Source organism: Ambystoma mexicanum, chromosome 10 (genome assembly GCF_040938575.1).
Source record: "Ambystoma mexicanum isolate Mex_15411 chromosome 10, UKY_AmexF1_1, whole genome shotgun sequence".
Taxonomy (NCBI): Eukaryota; Metazoa; Chordata; class Amphibia; order Caudata; family Ambystomatidae; genus Ambystoma; species Ambystoma mexicanum.
In genome coordinates this window covers 687,599,695-687,621,971 of record NC_090932.1, presented here as the reverse complement: position 1 = coordinate 687,621,971, position 22,277 = coordinate 687,599,695, and the positions used below count along the sequence as shown (strand labels likewise).

Genomic DNA, 22,277 nt, shown 5'->3' with positions numbered 1-22,277 from the left:
ACCTTTTGTACATTTCTTGTGGGTGTGGTTGTGTTGCTCATGTGGTATTATCACATTTTGGACGTCACCTCGATTGACACCTCTGCACTGAACATTTTAGCATAGCCAAGTCCCACCCGTACGAAGAAGGCAACTGAAAACAATGTGAAGATGTTAGCAAAAACAATATGGTAAGTACTGATATTTTGTTACATTTGTAAAAATGAACACACCACATGTAACATTAAAATATGGAACAATATGTATTTTTAAAATAACATGTATTGTTTTTAATTTCAGCAGACCATGCAATACGACAAGGATGTCTCAGAGGACTTTATAAATCCACCCCTGCCACATGAGTGTCCACCACAGCCTCTTCCGTTGCACCAGTCACCCTGCCCACAACACCTTGCAGAGCCGAAACAGGGCAGTGGAATTCAAGTTCCTTTCAACAGTGTATGTAATGTTAATTGTCCTACAAACAAATGTGCAATTATTCATATGATGCAAGATGACTTGTACACATGTAGTTTTGAATATCCAGTAAATGTAACATGCTACATCTTAAAATATTACATTGCACTAATGTTTACTGTGAATTACATAAAAGAAGTAATGTTGTATACTCAATAAGGTGTTATCATGGGTACACATGACTTTTCGTTAACACAAAATATTGGAAGGTTGTGATGTTGTACTCTCTGTAACCAGTTATCACAAGTTCACATGCCTTCTGCAAATGTACTTATATTGGAAGCTTGTGATTCAAACAGCATGTATTTGCTACATTACTATTAAATGGTAAACTCAACATTTTTGACTTGGAAATAGTCACTGTTTATACATTATCACACATTTCTCAAACAGCTGGACTACCACCAGTACAATGTGGGCCTAGTCTTGAGAGGACTACTGAATGTCAACAGCCAATTCTCCTGCCAGAAAATTCCCGTGAACACACTGTTTCACCTCCCCAACATAAGCATATGCATTGCAAGCAACAAAAGCATCAGCACCATCCATAAATGTAAGTGAGAAACATTGAGTATGAGAGGACAACCCTCTATGAACGTGCACTATAGAAACTCAGAATACTGCAACATGCTATAAGGTGAGACTAAGAAGAAATATTATATGAAAAGTATGTAGAATGATACAATGTGTAATGTGAAAAACAAAGTGTAAAAAGGAGAAATCCCTACAAAATACACAAAACAAGGGGGTTCTGGGAGTCCCTCTACTGGCACGAACACAGCCCAATGAACTGTTCTTCAATCAGTCTTTGTCCTGGCCAGGGGCAGTCCAGCACCGAAATGCTAGGCAATTCTCCTAGAACCCCCTTGCTTTGCATATTAAGTAGCTTTGGGTTTCACCCTAAGTTACCAGGGGAATCCAGACATGGACCCCTTGCTCACTATTCTTAGCGAGGCACAGCTCCACCTCACTGATGAGGCCCGACTAGGCCGAACCACGTGTCTGGGGGTGCTGTTGGTACTCTTGTTCAGAGGACAATTGACTAGCATTTTGGTGCTGGACTGCCCCTGGACAGGACAAAGACTGATATGCAGGGATATTTCTCCTCTGTGAAAGGGACAGTGAGCTAAAGACTTGGTTCAGACACTCCCAGGGGCCATCCACCCAAGAACAGGTCAATGGGCCGTGTTCTTGCCGGTAGAGGGAGTGCCAGAACCCCCCTTGTTTTGCCTACAAAAACATGTTTGTGAGAAAAGTAAGTCAACTAACAGTAAAGTAAACAAAAGTGTAAAAACAACTGTAAACCTGTTAGTAAGATAAATGCAAAAAGTTAATACAATTTTACTAAAATAACAACTCTAAACTTGTAAGTTAGCATTTGTACACCTGTTTACATGTCAACCTTCTGAAGTGACTCAGAGTTCCAGTGCCATGCAATTTTCAACTGCAGAGGGTGATTTGTGATCATTGCTAACTTTAGAAGGTGTTAAGTAAATAAACATGAAACAAAATGACATACAACTAACATATAAACAATAAGTATCCTACAACATTATTCTAAATACACATTCCAGTTGATTGTGTCTTGTAGGGAGAAAGAATAAACACAAGTGGGCAAAGACCAAACAGCACTCCACACCCACACACAGTACTAGTACTCCCAAATCTGATGTTAAAAGATTTTACAAACATCACAACTCCTCTCCTTCCACTGACATACACACTACGATACGCCCTCCTTACACTTACACACCCACAACCATAACCACCACTTCCACAAGCAAAGCCTCCACAACAACTTTCAGTGCAATAACAACAAGCCGCTGCACAGTGACATACACAATGACAACCACACCAGCTAACACATGCATTGGCTCCACATTCACATTAATCACACTCATCATCACCACTTCATTCCCTAAGTACATATAAATGATCAAACGCCATCAATAGATCTTTCCTAACAAAACAACTCTTAGACATACACCCACATGCTCTATCACACCAACTGCACCATATGCAGAGACAACAACCAAAGAACATACAGAAAAACACACTGTACACATAAACACATACCATTACATCAAACCAAGAAACTAGCACCCATTCAACAGAGATAGATACACCAACATCCTCTGCTTGTGCACCTACAACGGTTACCCATGGTTATTCCTAGTGTGTTGCTGGATTTCTTATTTTATGACATCATGTCAGGTTTCTGGCCTTTTACATATTCGTTTTATACGTAGTTATTAAATGGCTAATTTTAAACGTATCCTCATGATCAAGCTGCTGTCTGTGGTGAGTGATAGACAGGACTAGTTTTGGTCTGGTTTGCGGCACCATGGCGATTGCAGTGATTTATTGTATTGTCTATTTTTTGTTTCTATTAAGCACAGCATGCTGAGCGAGCCGAGTGTTAATTAGCTGCTAACAAGCACACCAAAGACAAGCCGATCTATGCCCGTCTACTCCTGATCTTTGAAGTGCCCGAAAAGCTGGTCATTGTTTGAACTAGTGAACAAACATGTCAGCCTCTAGGGTGTGGGTGAAGAGTTTGAGGTCATTAACATGCACAGATATTCTGCAACTCATTTCAGCTAATTATACTTTTGTTGGTTAAGTGATTCATTTGTTAAAAGGTGAAAACCTTTAACATACTATCCCTTTAAGGAATATCCAAAGCCAGTTATTTCAATCATTTCCAAATCCTGTGCTGTCTTTGATGCTTTTTAATGCATGTTTGGCCATTGAAAATGTCCATAATAACTTTAATGTTATTCTTTTTAATGTTCTTAATATTTGTTGTATTACAGTCTTGGTTGAATGATGCTATGAATGTTATTTGGCACAATTTGGTTCCCCCCACTCTAAGATCATCTCTGTAAATTGCCATTCAAGGGCTGGTTGTGTTTGCCACAAAACGATTTTCAATAAAATATTACCATTACCTTCTCTTGACGTGTTTGAAGTCTTCTTTCTGTAATGCTCCCCATGTGATGTGTTGGTTCATGGGTTTCTCTTGGTTTATCATTTTTGAGGCCTTCAGGTGAACTGAATGAAGAATATTTGATATTGTGGGAGCAGCTTTTTAGTAAATCTCAAAATGTAATTATTGTGGAAGACTTTTCACCAATGCTTTGAGCAAAAACAAATTGTTAGCTAAAGACAACTGCTCAAAAGCCTTGACTCCTTGGACTCCTTGGACTTTATCAATACTGTTCAGGACACTACCTATATTCTTGGTCATACACTGAAACAGATATGTTGCTCTATTGAGAGCCTGGTGGTGATAAAGGACATTCTGTCTGTAGGCTGTCAGGTAATAGTAGAATGAAATGCATTTTATCCGTGACAGTATTTTCAAAGTACAAATCTAAGTCACATATCAAAGCAATGGTCAACCTTTGTGACAAATCTTTTCCCATGGGGCCATGGCGGTGTGTCCACATTCCAATAGTCCCTGTGGGCGTGGTGCACTGGGGGAGGATCACATAGGAGAGGAAGCCCCTTATTGGATATGGGACAACCATCCCCTGAGGATGCAGCATACCTCTGCTTTGTTAGACCCTCCCTTTTTCCCCAAGCCAAACTCTCCTTCCCTCTTTCCAACCAGTGCGAATATCTGCTATTTTAAGGCCAACCAACCTAATATGTTACCCCGAACTAGCGGTCCAGAAAATACAAATTGCTTTCCATATAGCTGTAATAGAAATACTGTGAAGAAGATGACCAGGAGTATGGAGATCACTTCAGAGAACCGGAGTGAACAGTCTAGTCTCTCACCGCATTTGATTGGTCAAAGGAAATACAAAATAGCAGAGGGAAACCAACATGGAGAGAGCCATCCTCCGGAGGAAATTCCAGAGACGCTGACCCGGCGAACAGGGGAGTACAGCACGAGACGCCGTGCACGGAGGTGAACAGGAGCATGAAGGTAGTCCAGGGAGAAGGAGCTACTTTGTATGCTGCCTGAACAACCCTCCTGGTATCCCGAATTCCTGCAAGCTGCCGAAAAGCAAAAGCGCAGCCCGAGAAGAGACCAGCGACTGGCAGAGCAATTGCCGAAGAGAAGGGGAATCCGAATTCGCCTGGATATGGAAGGCCAAGCCAGAGGAAGAAGAATTGACCAGCAGAGACGCCGCCAACCTGAGACAACACCTGAACGCTGCCAGAGCCTCACAGCGGAGCACCGGTGCTCGGAAGATGTGAACCACACAAACAGGTATACGGTCAGACCGGGAGTGCTAGAGGTCCGGGAGAAGTCTGGGAACAACTGCAGAACACGCGATAATACAAGAGAGAAAGAAATAAGTACTCGAATGCTTGGCAGGAGAGTAAACCAACCAAGCAGGCAAGGGACAGTATTGCAAGTCTTGCACCCGCACCCACATGAGAGCCAGAGGGTAAGAGGGTCTGGGACCCTAAGAAAAATAGAGACAGTCCAAAGGGAAGCATATGCTTGGCAGGAGAGCAAACAAAGCTATTGCGACCATGCATTGCAGTCTGGGAACCAGAGAAAAAGAGGGTCTGAGACCCTGAAAGCAAAAGAGACGGATCAGAAGAAAACATATGCTTGGCAGGAGAGTACACCAACCTCGCATAATACAGCATTGCAATCTGGGACTTGCACCTTTATAAAAGTCTAAGAACACAGTGAAATTCATACAAGATGGTACAGGGTCTGGGACCCAAGGAGATAAAAAGAAGGAAAGGAAATCACACAAGGAGGAGACAAGCTCCTAAAGTAGAACCAGAAGAAATCCAGGGGAAAGGAGCTAATTCCTAATCGTTGGAGTAATGCCTTGTGGAAACAAACATTTATTTTATTATTTTGGTCACACAAGCCATTTGGAACTTTTCTATTGGCAAGAAATGTCGTTACCACTTTATATTCTGAAAACAACGCCCTTGCACATTAGATTTAAATTTCTAGTGTCAGGGTCAAAAGCAGGGTTTTTGGACACAACAGTGACTGACTATTTGTTTGACATTCTGATATTTTACTTAGATGTCTTTGAGGCAGGGAAACCCATCTTAGCTTTAGGCAGAGAGAGGCTGTTTTCCCAACCCTTTTCCTGGTTAATAAAAGTTTATAAACAAAACTATGCCACCTTTGTTTCCAAGACTTACCCCTGCACCCTTTAACCTTCGAAAGAAGTCACTCCATCAACTCTTGCCGCTGCATTTAGTTCTCATTGTGCGAGGCAGACTGATTCTGTAGAGAAAGACCCCACTGTTATTTTAGGGAAATGTAATAGTGACTTGACAGTTGCGCTACATGAACTAGCACCTTTAACAATATCAGTGCAAGTGCCCAAAAACAACAAGATAAATACACTGGCCCTCATTACGACCCTAGCGGAATACGAAAAACGATGGCGGAAATGTAATACCGCCATCGAATACCGCCCGTTGCGATTAAGACCCGTCACCGTAAAGTACGATGCGATCAGCGACACCGTAATGAACGCCAACGCTAACTGCACCAAGTACGCGCACGCGCGCCGTGCAAAACCGCAATATCCGCCATGGCGCAACGGTACGCGAATGCTGACCCCAGCGGACATTCACCTAACGCCATCAAGCATGGCGGAAAGTACCATTCCGCCATGGCGAGAACTACGGCATCGCGAACCAACCGTAATGGCCCTACTGAGTGCCTGTACTCCACTCCCTGGCCACATTGCACAACTTCTCGTAGGCGCAATGCAGTCACACCATGCAACCAGTGAAATGTACAAGTCACCCATGCATGCCAACGAACAAATGCATGCAGGGGCCCCAAGTGCCCTGTGAGTGGCCATCCCCAATTGGCAACACACCATTGCCGTACTGATGCAGCACAGGCATCTGAAGGTGCAAGCACATCAAAATGAACTGAAAATTCCATGACACAAAACAACAACAGTCCCCCATCGCTTGCCACCAGTGTAAACCAACAGTCAAAGCAGTAACCTGAGGGAGACTGCACCAGCCCTGTACACATGGCAGTAGTCAAAACAACCATCAGCATAAGCACGTACCACACAACTGTACCCAGAAGCCGGAACCCAATGCAGAACACCTCACAATACATCGCGCCACAAATCGGAATATGCCACATTACTAGCAAAGAATAACGCTACACGGTTAATATCTGAATATAAATTTAATGCACATCAAAATCACCAAGGCCATACAGCCATTTGAGCATAAACTCACAAATGATCAGCATTACTGTGGGCTGCATCCGCAATAAATGACCAGCTTCCCCATGTGTGACGCCCTGTACCTCCATGGCACACAGGGGCTACATCCACGTCCAAAAAGGCAACATGGAAGCGCCTAGGACCGCAGGCCCGTCCCATGAAGTAGGCACTAGTCCAGCTGGAAGCTAGGTATGCTGCACCTAGCCACTAGTACTGCGTAAGGGCATGTGGGCCATTGGCGATCGTCCCATAAGATCGTAATGGTGCTCCACTGATTAACTCGAAGCTGCAGGTGTCGACTGTAGAAGCCATCTGCAGGAGTGGCGTACAGATGGCAGCGGCAGAAGGGGAGGAGATACCTGTCACCCAAATGAAAAAAAATATAGTATGGGCATCCGAACTTCATATGTATTACTCACTACATTCAATACACCAAACCTACAACCATATGCATGCTAGCCCACTCATAAGGATCAATTGCACCCAAAAATCACTTGCGAATCATTACGACACAAATCGAGGTGAATACACTATTTCAAACGAGTGTCTGTGTGCATGCGCCTGTCAGAACAGGATCCACAGATGGGATCATCAACGTGCATAGACACAAGTGATTGAAGGCGCGTCGAGACAGGGAGGGTTCAACAAGGGCAGACAGACGATGGACCCACTATGGCAGCCTTGCATCACATAGCGCAGGGTAATGGGATACATTCCAAATAGCCAGGTACATGGCCGACTCCCAATTAAATTATCTTCCCATGCATCCATTCATCATTCCCTCATCCCGTTATGAAAACGCCTGAATATTCACTCACATAACATTCGAAATTTCCATTGAGTCTGTGCGTAATGCAGCCTTCAAAATCCACTGTGCTCCTGCCCGGATTCCTTGTGTAGTGAAGTCACATGTATTTGGGAACGTCCTGCCTTATCGTCCACTACGCTATAGCGCATCCCATTCAAATCATATCAATCATTGCATTCCCGTCATGGGCCCTGTCCCAAGGACATTCAACAATAGAACGTTACATTTCCAGTCAGACCTGTGGGCGTCTCCACGCCGCTAGTCGAAAACCGAAAGCGCTGTCCTTCGAATTCCTAATTTGCAACATCACGTTGAAAAGGCATCTGTGAACGCTTGGACTCACAAATACATCTATGTAGTGCGGCTGTGTGTGAAAATGGTAACTGCCCTCAATCACTGATGGGACTCCCCGCCGTCGGTGAACGTCGCTACAGTGCTGCATGAGGGTCCACCGTTGATCGAGCACTACATTCCACTGACCCTTCACAAGTCTGCTCGCGAATGCAAATATCGTATGTGCAACAATGGGACCATAGCAGAATTAACATATAAACCAATATTCCACAGCCTTCGGGACTAAGAACATGAATGCAAATGCAAGATGCCATGCGTCGAATTGCAGCGTCGTGTGCGGGACGTGCTCGCACGAAAGGCATTGCAGCTGACACAGGTGGAATGAATCACCACAGGTGAAGGCTATACAGCCTGAAAACACATAAATTGCATACCCAAACCCCTCCCACAACCACACCCACTCCAGAATGCTACCGGCAGGACTAGCGATGTTGGGCCTGGGGGACCTGATTGCACTGCAAGTACTCCAACTTCAAGAAGAAGACGAACGCCAACTACTACAACAACCGGCCGCACAGAGGAGACGCAGGAGGAGGAGGAGGAGGGCAAGGCATGGCCAGCAAGCCCCACCAGCACAGCCACTACCACCACGCAGGCAGCCTGCAATCCCACGCCTCCGAGCAAATCCGTTCAACCTCACAGCTGAGCAGATCCACACCCTCTACCGTTTGGACCGGGACACCATAACCGCCATTGTCGACATGACACACGCTGACCTTGTCAGCATGATAGATAGCCCAACCGCCATCCCACCCCTACTGAAGGTGGTGTCTGTACTCCACTTCCTGGCCACAGGCACCTACCAGCACACAGTCGGACAGTTGCATGGCATTTCACAGCCCCTATTCTCACGGACACTATTCCAAGTGCTTGATGCCCTCCTGAAGCACTCAGACGACTACATCACTTTACCACGCTCGGAGCAGGAGCTTACAAACACAAAAGTTGGATTCCATGCACTTGGCGGCATACCGGGTTGTATTGGTGCCATCGACTGCATCCATGTGGAATTGGTTGTCCCACATGCCATGGAGGCCCAGTACCGCAACCGGAAACAATATCATTCTATCAATGTACAAATGGTGTGTGACTCCAACAGGATCTTTACACATTGTTCTGCCCGATTTCCAGGATCAACACATGATTCTATGGTCTTACGGAACTCCAGAATACCACGCTACATGGAGCGACACGCAGGGCGCCGATCCTGGCTACTCGGTGAGTCTCATTTAATGCATGAGTATGTGGGGTAGGTGATGCGTGAATGACCTGGCAGGACTGGGGGGGGGTGCGTACGTAGCAATGACATTCCACAAACATCCTTTCTTGTCCACATACAGGTGATTGCGGGTATCCACTGAAGAGATGGCTCCTCACACCAATCCGGAACCCACAGGACCAGCATGAGGAGGACTACAACCATGCCCACTCACGTACCCGTGTGGTCATAGAACAGGCATTCGGCCTACTGAAGGCTCGTTTCCGCTGCCTCAGCAGGTCTGGCGGGGCACTCCTGTACCGCCATGAGAAGGTGGCAAAGATGGTCATGGCATGTGTCATGCTACACAACATGTGCGTACGTAGGAATGTGGCCATGCCCCCCGACGCAGAACTGCTAGCACCTGAAGATGGTCATGATGAGGGTGGGGATGTGGCAGCACCTCAAGGGGTCCGCGAGGCACAGGAGGCCCGTGAATTACGTCAGAATCTCATAGATGCATGCTTCTAGCACTCACGCCTGGTGGCTGTTACATGGACACGGGACTTGTGGCACTGTGTGTGTCTGGAACATGCACAATGTGGACTGTACGCCAAGATAGGCCTCGTACACAGAGATCAATGTCCACACATCTCATTGGATGATTGTGAAGAGTTGTATTGCATATGTGAAATGACATTACACACCCAATCGACCCGCCACCCAATGAAGCCCAACACACCCCCTACACCCTCCTACCTCCCCCCAGAACACCAGTGTCCAATGACGCTCATCGTCAGTGGGCAGACGCTATTGCAAGCCCCCTCTCCGGGTATCAGGGGCACCCCTGCCTGTGGAGCGCCGGTTCCTCCCAGATCTACGTTGGGGGCTGCCCTGGACGGAACTTGCAACGGATGATGTCTCTGCCTGCTCACGTCCATGCATGTCCCTAAGGGTTTGTGAGAGCTCAGTGAGCACACGGCGCACAGCGGCAAGTTCACCACATACGTCTTTGGACGTCGCATGCAGTTCCCCCCTCAGGCTCTCGGTGCTTCTCTCCATTTGTCCCCTCAGGCTCTCGGTACTTCTCTCCATTTGTGCCCTTAGTGTCTCTGTACTACGCTCCATTTCTGCCCTAAGTGTCTCAGTAGATGTTTCAATGGCTGCCTTAGAACCCCCACATTCAGCAGCATGCTCCTTGAGGAGCGTGGCCATTTGCTGCTGTTGCACTATCATCTGCTCGAGGGACTGTTGCCTCTGCTGGGCCATGCCCATTTGCGGTGGTGTCACAGAGGGGCTGGACGCCTCATGTTGCCTTGCAACAGGCCTTGTGGGGGTTGGCCAGTCGTCGTCTTGTGGGTGCCCCTGCGTGGTGTCCTCATGGTGTACGGGATGAAACATACAGGGGGATTGGGACAGGTCATGGATGGATCCTACATCGGCAGCACCGTTTTCTGTGTCGGAGCATGCTGGCATGAAAGCAGTGTCACCTATGGTGCTGCTGCCACCAGAAGCAGTGCCTTCTGTGGCATCCATTGGGGGGACCTGTGGTGCTGCTGTTGTGGACATGCTGGCTGCTGGGGTGCCTGTTGATGTCCCCTCCAGTGTGCTGCCACTCGATTTGTGCTGCTGCCGTGTCTTGATCCGTGCAGCTGAGGTGGAGGGTCTTTGGCCGTTGGTCTTGGCCCTCTTTGCAGGTGTGCTGGTAGGGGTGTCCTGAAGCTCGTCGTTGGAATCGGACCCTGTGGTGGAGTAAAGGAGGGCGAGCGTTATTCATGGGTCTGTGGTAATTGTAATGGCAATTGTATCACATGCATTGGGGTGGTACCTGGGGGTGATTTGGGTCAGGGCCTTGGAGGTGGTCTCATTTTTGTGTGCATTGGGGATGCAGTTATTTTGCAGTCTGCAGTTAGGGTGTGCATGCTGCACATGTAGAGTGTGTTTTTTGGATTTTTAAAAATGTATTTATTTAATCTGACTTTTAAGGGGCGCTGTCATGGCAATGTATGTGGTCGTTCTCCTGGACATGTGTTTCTAGTGCACTATGGGGACACATGGTACTGCACATGGTTGGTAATTGTGGATTTGGCATAGTTTTATTTGGGCCACCTACCTGATTCTTCTGATGTCTGCACTCCTTTCTCCATCCCTCCGACTCCCTCTATGCTCTCCATTCCAATGGTGGAGGCACAGATTTCTTCCCAGGGGGTCAACTTGATGGGTGATTCCGATCCTCCCCCGGTAGCTGTGGCAATGTTCCGGTTAGCAGAGAGTATGCTCCGGACGCGTATCCGTAGGTCGTCCCATCGCTTTCTGCATTGCTGTGGGTTGCGGGGTGCGGTCCCCACCGCACTTACCCGCTGTGCCACCAGCGCCCATATGGCCTTCTTGTTCGCAAGTGCCGTCCTGGTCATTTGCGTCGAGAAGACGACGGCAGCGTTCTCCTGGAGGGTCTCTGTGAGCACGGTGAGTTCCTCGTGGGAGAAGTGGACCTGCCGCTTGCAGTCGCACGCTTTTTTAGCAACTTTTCCTATATTTATTATTTTAACTGGGGTGGCTAACGGGTTGGGATGTGTCTCAGGGTCGGATTTTTAATGGTTGTGTTGGGATTCTGATTTTATAGGTGTACGGCGTGCTGTTTCCCGTTCCGGCCCCATGTTTTTACTTCCGTTTCCGTATATTTACGGTGACCGTATTTTGCGCTGACCGCTCATTACGGTAACCGCTAATATGGGTGGCGGAATTGCACCTAGGGCGACGTACGACGGCCGTAAGGGGCGTTTTGGGGTCATTTCCGCCATCGCGGACTTTGCACTTCCGCCATGGCGTAATGCTCGTGCCCGATGGGTCAGAATTAGCCGCACTTTCCTCCATCGTGCAGTGGCGGAAACGCTATTTACGCTATGGCGGTCATGTCAGTTGATTTCCGCCAGGGTCGTAATGAGGGCCACTGTTTAATAAAGAACTTTTAGTGTTCAGAACATCACTCTACAATTTGATACTATCGCAGAGATAGCCTGAACTCCATTTACCATAACTGCTTGAGACGCATAGCTTGCATTTAAGGGGCACTTTTCTAATCTTTTGTGATCCTCAACACTTTGCAGATGTAGCTGTCTGGGCCCCTCAGCATTCTCAAATGCATCCCTTCACCTCAACATCTTCCCTATTTCCGTGATCTCCTGTCTCCTCTTCTCCATTTCTATGGTCGCCCATCCTCGCGAACATTGTCATGCTCAATTCCTGCCTCCTTGGTTGTCCTTGCTCCCCACCCTTTCCCCTTTCTCTGCGCTGTCAGCCTCTTTGCTTTCTTGCTACTGGACTGCAGTGTTGGACTTACTACGGAGGACTTTGCTTTCTCCTTGGATTTTGAATGTGACTCTTCTTGGACGTATTCTGCCATCATTTATCCAACTTCTGTAGAACTGCTAGGGCTTTCCTCCCCTCCATCGCATGGTCACTTGATGAGTTCTACCTTGGAACAATGACTTTGCGGACAGCACTCAGGTGCTGGAATGTTAGTGAAGCGGGGGTGCGTAGGTTTGGATATTTAGGGTAGATGGTGGGATATCACTTCTTTTAATAACATATGCTGTATTCTCTTTCCAAGTCTTGCAGATTTGGATAACAGCTGCTTTGGGGGCCCGTTTACCTCCCCATCTTTTAGGCTATCATCAACCGGGCTGGGTTAATCTAGCTCTTTGGGTCTGTGAGGAACACATACACAGGCACTTGCATCATGTCAATAACTCATGTCAAGGGCCACACACACCCTTAGGCTTTGACCCCAGGAAAAAAAGGCTCCCTATATGGTGACCATTACACAGTCAGGGAACAACACAATTTGAAAAAAACCTCTCTGGGTAGGTGCTCCACCCATATATATCAAACAGATTTTAACACAAAAATGGGTATGGAGCACATACTGGTGTATCAATGATTTACATTTGATTCAATCTGTTGTACCACTATCAGTGTCCCTACATAGAAGCATGCTCTGTCCCTGTCAGGGGATGCTCACCCTCAGTCATCGGTGGTGCTCTGCAGAATCTAGTATCTAACAGAATCAGTATCCACCAGAAAAGGGCACAAACTGTACATGTCTATACAACGTGAGCAATACAAATTGATGGAAAAGCTATAAAACAAGGTTACAGCGGCCTATCCTCAACAAAAAGAGCTGAAAACAAATATCATCTCATAGCATCCTGGACATTTCAGAGGAGACCATAGGAAAATCAAGCCTTGTTTATTCACCCACTGGGGAGGCAACTTTGCCAATCTGCTTTTGAAATAAGATGAACTATGGATTTTCTGCTTGAATATCTGCCTTCATTGAGGTCATTCTGGCAGGTATTCAAGCTGAAAATCCATAGTTGTCTTCTTTCAAAAGCAGATTAGCAAAGTTGCATCCACAGTGGGTGAGTAAATAAGGCTTGATTTCCGTATAAATAATCCCCTTTGAAATGTCCAGGATGCTATGAGATGCTATCTTCACCTCTTTTTGTTTAGGATGGACAACTGTAATTGTGTTTTTATAGCTTTTCCAGCAATTTGTATTGCACGCGTTGTATAGACAGGGACAGTTTCTCTCCCTCTATGGTGAACCACTTGTCGTAAGCTTAGCTTTCCCTCTCTGGCAGATGCCATTTTCGTTCACCTACTCTTCTGGATTTAATTTGCGTAGAACACTGTGGTTACATTTTTTTTTAAAAAAAATCATGATTTTTTGGTGTTAAACCTTTTTTGACATTAAACCTTTTTTGACATTGGATGATATTAATATCCTTCCTGGTACAAGTGATACTCAATCACATATCTACATACACATACATTTGGTATTTGATCCTTGGTCGTAAAAATGGCAAATATCCCAGCAAATGCCCAGCTAGATAGGCCATAGTGTTAATAAACATTAAATTACAGCAGTGTAATGGCAATTGGATATGTACGAGTTAACCATTCATTAATCTGACCAAGCATGTGAATTGTATGTGGAGTTGGTTAAAGCAGAGATTGTGCCAATTACCATGTCCAAGCTGCATTTTTGAGTATCTGCATCGGCGATGAACAATCAGTAGAACCTCTGAAACATTTACTTTTAAATTCCCATGGGATCTTCCCCTCAGAGGGAATCTCCTCAGATCCAGGGATCGAGACAGCAGGCAAGCGTCCACCATTTTGTAAGAACAGCCGGCAATCTTACTGTCTGCTTCTGGGCCACACATACCTTGACGGCTACTGACAGGCCTTCACTTCTTAATCTACATAAATTGATGCTTGGCAATGACACTCAAGTGATGTTACGAGTGCTAGTATTGTGTTATTAGGTTCTGCAACATGTTGGGTACATGAATCACAGAAATTGTATTATCAAAGATCACAAAAATTCGGTTTTGCATGAAGAAAGTAGTCGATGACACCAGGTTCTAATTCCAAAAGCAGTATTTTGCAGGGACTAGTCAAAGGCTGGGTTTTATTTTGTATATCATGAGGAAGGATAGACTGAAATATGTCACTGGTGTGTATTTCTATTTAGCAGACGCCAGCCTATTCCATCATTTGGAATTAGGCTAACGACAGATTACCCAGAGGCCAGTGAATAAGATATTTAACATGGTTTTGGTTTTGGGTTTAGCACAACAAGTGTAACCAAAACTCCACAGACTGTATATCGAAATATCTTGTTGCACATTTTTAGTGCTAACCGATATATTCTTATGACTAACTAGTTATCAGTCAGCAATGGCTTCTGCAAGCAGTCATTAGCTAACAATCATGTGGTAATAGGCGGCATTAAGACCTATTGTTCAAATTGCAATTATCATTGTCTATTTTTACTTAAGACATAAGGCTTGAGTACTCCTACCTACAATACCTATAACTGAAGCGAGTTATCAAAATTGGAATTTAGGTGTACTTTCCATCTTTTGAGCCATTTAGTTTTGTATGCTTTAGAGAGCTTTCTGCAAAATTCGAAATTAGGCGTTTACAAACTTGTCTTTGACCTATAAATCGGTGCACTTGCAGCGCACCTATTGTTTTCTGTCTGCTTGGCCACCTGGTGCGATTCTATCATTGCATAGTGCCTCTGACGCTCTGCCCACTATCATCTGCCCGCCCCCACCATGTTCCTTTTTCCCCCATTCTTTCTCCAGACAGACTATCACTGACATCCTCTTTGCTGTTCCATCAACTAACCTATGGACCCCCCTATGGTCTCTGTCCTCTCCCTTTCTCCTCCTCACCCATTACATGCGGCACTAGATTGGAAGTGCTCTTGGCTCACTTTGCATCTTCCAAATGCACCATTAATGCCTATCACAATGGCACTATCATTGCCCAGGTCTCTCAGCCCAACCTTCTCCTTCTGGACAAGCGTCTTCCTTCCCTCTTCAACTTCCCATCCTCTCCTACCACTCCTCCTTCCCTCATCCCATCCATTCCCTCACCCCCAGGGGTAGCGCCACACGCCTGTACCCTGCCTCACAAATCTTTTAAAGGGGGTCACCAGCTACCCTCAATTCTCGCTCTGCATTAAACACTCCTCTGACATCTGTCGCCTCCTTGAAGACCTTGACGTCCTCGCCCTCACTGAAACATGCTTCAAGGCCAACTCTGTCACTGCTTTTGAAACTTTACTTCCTGATGGCTACAAGATCATATCCACCCCCACTCTCTCCCAATCTGGTGGTGGAGTGAATCTGATCTTGGCTCAATGGGTTTCTGCCTCCATCATCCCCACTCAATCCTACTCTTTGAAAGCCTAGTCTGTAGGCTGACTGCCTCCCCTTCTCTCTCTGTAACTCTTGCTACCATCTACAGACCTCCCAGTCCTTCCTGCCTCTTCCTCTCTGAATAGGCCAAAGTCTCCTCCTCTCTTCTTGACTCCTCCCCCAAAATTATCTTCCTTGGGGACTTCAAGATCCATTTCAACTCCCCTGATGTGGCCATCGTTCTCTTCCGTGACCTCTGTAACACTCTCTCCTTCACTATCCTCCCCTCTGTTCCAACCCACTCTGCAGGGCACACCCTAGATGCCCTCAACTTGACAGATATCCAGCTTTCCAACCCCCTCACTACCCGTCTTGCCTGTTCTGACCACTCTCTCCTATCTTCTTTCCTTGACCTCCCCTACCCCCAATCTCCTTCCCACACACTGCCAGTCTCCTTCTCCGTGATTCGACCTATGAAGCTTGTGTTAGTTGATGCCTTTGCTTCTTCCTTCATCCCTCCTAACCCCCTTCTTTGGACACTCCTTCTGACTCTGTTCTAACTAACTTCCATCTCTCTATCACTAACATCCTGGACATTATTGCCCCGGTCACGAGGATCTGCATGAAGTCTGACTCCAAATGCAACTCTTGGTATTACTCTGACTTAACCGCTTTGAAACAAAAGTGCAAAATGGCAGAGCTGAAGTGGCAGACATCTAGCTCATCCCCTGACAAACTGGCCTACCGTCTACTCTAAAGGCAATACCGTCTTTCCATCTGTTCCAAGAAAATTGCTCATGTCCAAGCTTGCATCTCTAGAGTCACAAATAACACAGCTGAACTCAACCAATCTTACCACAATATCCTCTTCTCCTCCTCCCTCCCAGGCCTTATGCTCTGGCCTCCCATTTTTCCTCCAAAATCCTTGACATCCTGTCCTCTCTGTCATCTGCTCCCACCACCTCCCTCCTTCTTTCTCCTCTTCGGACACCCCTGTCCCACGTCCATACTCTCCTCCCTCTCTCCCATTGCACCAGATGAGATCTCTAAAGTTGGCTGCTCTACGAAAGTCTCATCTAAACAGGTGCTGTCCTGCTCCTCCAGAACCATCAGGGACAACATTGACACTCTGGCCCCTGCCTTGGCTGACCTCTGCAACCACTCTTTTCCCACACATCCTTTCCCGAACCCCTCAAGCACTCTCTTGTGTACACTCTTCTAAAAAAAATCCATCTGCTGACCCCTGTTGGCTGGCTAACTATCGACCTATCTCTATCACCCCTTTCTTGGGTAAACTCATGGAGAACCTGGTCATCCTCCAACTGACCCTCCACACCGAAATGGCTGGCTGCCTCCATGACCACCATTCCGGTTTCAGCACAGCCAGAGGTACTAAAACTGCTCTCCTGAATACCTGAGAAGACCTACTCTCCAATCTGGACTCTAACACTCATTCTGTTCTGATACTCCTTGATCTTTCCTCTGCCTTTAACACTGTCAACCACTCCATCCTCATAAATCGTCTCCATGACACCCTAGGCATCACGGACAGGGCACTGGCATGGCTCACCTCTTTCCTCTCTAACAGACCCCCACAAGTTCAAATGGGTCCTTTTCTCTCCTCCACCTCACTCTCTACCTGTGGCATCCCTCTGGGATCTATCCTATCGCCATGGCTCTTCAACATCTACCTGGTCCCTCTGGCCCACCTTATCTCCACCTACTCATTTCCAGTGTTATGCAGACAACACACAGCTCTCTTTGCAGCTGCCTTTCTCTACCTCCTCCTTCTCCTCATCTTCCTTTCTCACACCTGACTGCCTGACTGCTATGCAGACATGATGCTCTGCCAATGATATCTGCCTCAACGCCAGCAACACAGAGATCCTTCCCATTGGGACGCCTGCTCCTAGTTTCCCCTCACTCTCTGGCTAGACTCCTTGGGCCCCTCCTCTCACCCACTTGTGAGGCAAAAAATCTTGTGATCATCTTTGACTCTTCTCTCTCCTTATCTCCACACAGCACGGACCTTGCCAAGAAGTCACATTTTCAGCTTCATCTCCTCAGGGGCATTCTACACTTTCTCACATTCCCCCAGAAGCTCAATGTCTCCAGAGCCCTGGTTCTCTCTAGGCTTGACTACTGCAATGGCCTCTTCCTTCAACCTTCCTCTTTCCACCCTTCTCCACCTCCACCTATTCCAGAATCGGACTACAAGACTTATCCTTGGCCTCCAACTCAGGGACCGCATCTCTCCAGCCCTAAAATCTTTCGACTGGCTCCCGTTGACTTCAAGGATCAAATTTTAAACCGAAGAAAGAGGAAGGCAGAGGGAGACAATTGAGAAACCATCGTTAAACCCGGTAAAGTTACTTGTTGATAGTCTGCAAGTGAAAGCAAAGTGTGGTTCGCTATGTCAAGTTCCCACAATAAAGAGTAATATTGACAAAAAAGGGATTTTGCCTTCACAGTGCACACTAATCACTAAAAGTCACTGCACATTTTGCAAATGTTTAATCAAAGCAGGACAGCCTGACACGTGTTTCGAGCTGCAAGGCTCTTCCTCTGAGGCTTTATACAACACATGCATCATTAATTCGGTGTTACAGCATAGATAATAATAAAAGCAATATAATCCAACACACAAACTCAGACAATTGGAAGCCGACTTATTTGTCAGTACTGCACTGTCGCACGTGGCCTTAACACAGACCATGAACTGTCTGTGTTCCTTTGAAGCTACGACCATTTGTGTTGCCATATCACATATATATATATATACATATCTTTTATGGTCACAAGATGCAATTGTTGATTCCTTAGTTTTTTCCTCGATTGATTTCAAAGCCTATCAAGGTTTTATACTGCCAATATGGCAGCGCGCTGTAGACGCACGCCAGTAAAATGATGAGTGTGCTAGGTTCTGCAGAAATGCTTATTAGGCACCAATCTACTGCCGCGGCCAGCTCCCAAGGGGCATTCGCGCAGAAATGCTTGCTAAGCCAGGTCTTTTGCACACGTCCCTTAGTGGGACATTAGGGTCTGTGGATGTGCATGTAACCTTTATCTTTGTCAAACTAAATAGGCTAATTAAGCATACCTGTCTCCCCCTCCTCTCTCTCTTTCGGATTACCTCAGTGACATGTGGCTTGCTCAACATACTCATGAAGAACAGTTTACAGTTAATTAAAGGAACCTTTTCTCGCATTAGCGATCTATACATGTACCTGTCTATTTCATTTCATACTATATAACACTGGTTGATATACTAGGTTGGCAGCAACAGTCTTTAAATGCTGCTTATGTGCCAACTTTTTATTATTATTTTTTAGTGGAGCACACCCAATTGACTCGCATAATTGGACAATATTAACAAAATTTACGTTGGTAAGTGGCACAATTGTTTTCAGCCGTCAGATTCTATATTGTCATTAGGCCATGCTTACTAGATCCTAACTGATCATCATATCCTCAATCTTCTATCCTAGCACTTCTGATGATTGACAGGAATTAGACGTACAATCATTATTTTTGTCATAACAGTCTTAATATGGCTTACGTGCATGTAGTATATGCGCACATGCTGAACCGCTATAGACCCGATGCTAATTAGTTTAGTTTTGCTTCTCTTTCTTTTTCGGTTACATTGTATCGGACTTAATTTTGAAAAATCTATGGCAACCAACTCATGAACAATATCCTTTTTCTTATGTTATTCTCTATATATTAATGGTCAAATGAATTGTCTTGCTTAACTTTCGATTTCTGTTCCAATATGGGGATCTTTAACCTAACTGCTCATGGTTTCATATATACAAATTGTTGTCCGACCATTGACTAATCACCCATCATTTGTGCCCTGCTTGTGTGTTGGATTATATTGTTCTGGTTATTATTTATGCTGTAACACCGAATTATTTTTTTTTAAACTTGTATTTATTAGTTTTACATAAATGCCATCAAAGAAATAACATTGAACATTATTAACATTCCCTTTAACCTCCCCCCTCCCTCCCCTTTGATCGGATGATCTCAAATTGTCCCTTGTTTCAATTATGCGTTGAAGATGTCCGAAACTTTGATATTATGGGGGCACCACTGTTCCATAAAGTCTGACTGGAGGTATTGCAAGGTCCCTTCCCATTCCTTCCCGAATTTGTCTCCGGTCCCTTGGATTTTGTGGGTGATTTTCTCCATTGTTATGTGGGCCCATACTTTTTGCAGCCATGTGTATTTCAGTGGGGTATCCTTGTTCTTCCACATCTGTGCTATCGTGGTCCATGCCGCAATGAGAAGTCCCATGAAGGCTCTCCATTGTGGTTTACTGTATAGCTTTGCTGTATCATCTCTGATTCCACATAGCCAGACTTCCTCCCCTAGCAACCCCACATCCGGAAAAACTTTGCCCATTTCGTGTCTAATTTCTTCCCAAAAGGGTTTAATACCCTCACAGTCCCACCAAATATGTCTCCATGATCCCACTTCGTCGCATCCTCTCCAGCATTGATTTGACGTGTTTGGGTACATGGAGTGGATCCTCTCTGGGGTATAGTGCCACTGTGTCATAATTTTGACCCACATCTCCCTGGTTTGTGCCGAGCGGGTCATCTTGGGGATCAGCTTCCAAAGGTCCTCCCACTGTCTATCCGTTGGTTCCCTCCCCAGCGTTCTGCCCCACTTTATTCTATATGACCATTTAATTTCCTCCCCTCGTGAACACCGAATTATTGATGCATGTGCTGTATACAGCCTCAGAGGAAGAGCCTTGCAGCTCGAAACAAGTGTCAGGCTGTCCTGCTTTAATTAAACATTTGCAAAATGTGCAGTGACTTTAGTGCGCACTGTGAAAGCAAAATCCCTTTTTTGTCAAATTCAAAACCCTTCGCATCATCCAAAAGGCTGTCTGGGGGACATCTCTACATACAGCTTTCTCTTCCGAAATACCACCCAGCCAGATTCCCTTCGGTCTTCTGGCTCCAACTCTCTGCTGGTCAAACGTTTCTCCAAGCAGAAAGTAGAAGGTAGACGCTTCTCCTCGGCTGGCACCTCCCTCTGGAACAGCCTCCCCCCATCAGACTTGAGCCAGACCTTCTTAAGTTCCGGAAACATCTGAAGACTTTCCTTTTCTCCACTTCCTTCCCTCTCCCCCTCCCGTGCTAAACCCTCCACCTGCTGCTGCGACTGGGGCCTGGTCCCTGCAGAGTCTTCCAGGGACCAGACCACCCCTCCCCCCACTCACCAGTTTCTCCCAGCATCCTTTGCCAGCACTTGCCCTCTGGCTCCCTTTCCCAGATTATCCCAACCCAGCCCTTCTGTCCACTGCACTCTTCCTACCCTCCTCCCTCTTGCCCTTGGCACTTGCCGCCTTGGCCTGACCAGCACTTGCCCACCCCCACCCGTGGGGGCACCCCTCTCCTACACTTTTCCCTCTACCCCCTTGCACCTATCACCTTTTGCACTTATCACCTTTGTCATGCACTTGCACGGTAGGATTGTCACAAGACCAATATAACCGCTTATGTGTTCTTTGTTATTGTATTCTTATGTTTCCCATGTTCCCCCCTCAACCCCCTCTTGTCTTGTGGCGCCTGGAAACCCCTGTGTATAGGCGCCATACGAATGTCCAATAAATAAATGAAATAAATAAAGACCATGAACAGGAAGCAGTTTTATTACTACAATGTGTCCTACTAATTGATTCCAAGCATTACAAACCAACAAATAAAACACACTAGTTACGTGCAGAAAGTGTAACATATTAATCATCTACTCCTATTTAAAAAATAATACATTGAAGGATATGACTTGTTTTTTGTTGTTCAGCTGCTGTAACTAGAAGTGCATCTTTTCATACTAAGTGCTTGGATATCGTACCCCGGTTTGAGTCTTCTATACATGTTAATTGGATCACAAAGAAACTTATCTGAACATTTCAGAGCTCCAGTCTTAATGAAGTGCTGACAAGCATGGATGTTTTTGTAATCTTTTAGATGAAGCTTTCTACCTATGATTTTGTAAAACTCTTATATGTCATTATTTTTTTAAGTTTGTGCTGGCCAGCCCCGAGATCACCTTGGAAGATGCCCCTCCAGTGTTGCTGCAGCCATTACTGATGACCATTCGAGATGAGCGCTACATGTTGGGCAAAGAGCTCCTCATCTGGGGAATCCACTTGAGGAATCAAGACATTGCAAGCCTTGTAAGTAAAAGACAATCAGCCAGTTAGAAAACTCTTAGTATTTGGCAATATTTGGTTATTTCAGTCCAATTCCATACAGACTTTTGCACCTCTCAGACATAAGGGGGACATTGTTTGGACAACTGAATTCTTTTTGCAAGAACAGGGATTGTGTTCTGGATGCACACCGATCCTTTCTGTCCCTAAAAGGCACCTTTTAGGTCCTTCCTCCAGCGGGATGTAGCTCCAACCAATGTCTTTCACTCACATTGTGCCTCCTTTCGGTTAAGCAAATTCCCAAATGGGAAAAACCTATCCATGCTAACAGCCACCTTCAGCCAGGGTCCTTTGCCGAAATACCAATTTTCATATTTAT

At 45.9% G+C, this 22,277-nt stretch overlaps 1 protein-coding gene across 2 annotated transcripts in view; it reads left to right on the top strand.

The window, feature by feature from the left end:
- LOC138491649 (uncharacterized) overlaps positions 1-22,277 on the top strand; it is a 197,892-nt gene that overhangs the window by 87,552 nt on the left and 88,063 nt on the right. For both annotated transcript variants that reach the window (XM_069618285.1, XM_069618284.1), the window contains one exon: positions 21,770-21,922. In XM_069618285.1, the coding sequence (XP_069474386.1) occupies positions 21,770-21,922 (153 nt within the window). The remainder of the gene's footprint in view (positions 1-21,769; positions 21,923-22,277) is intronic.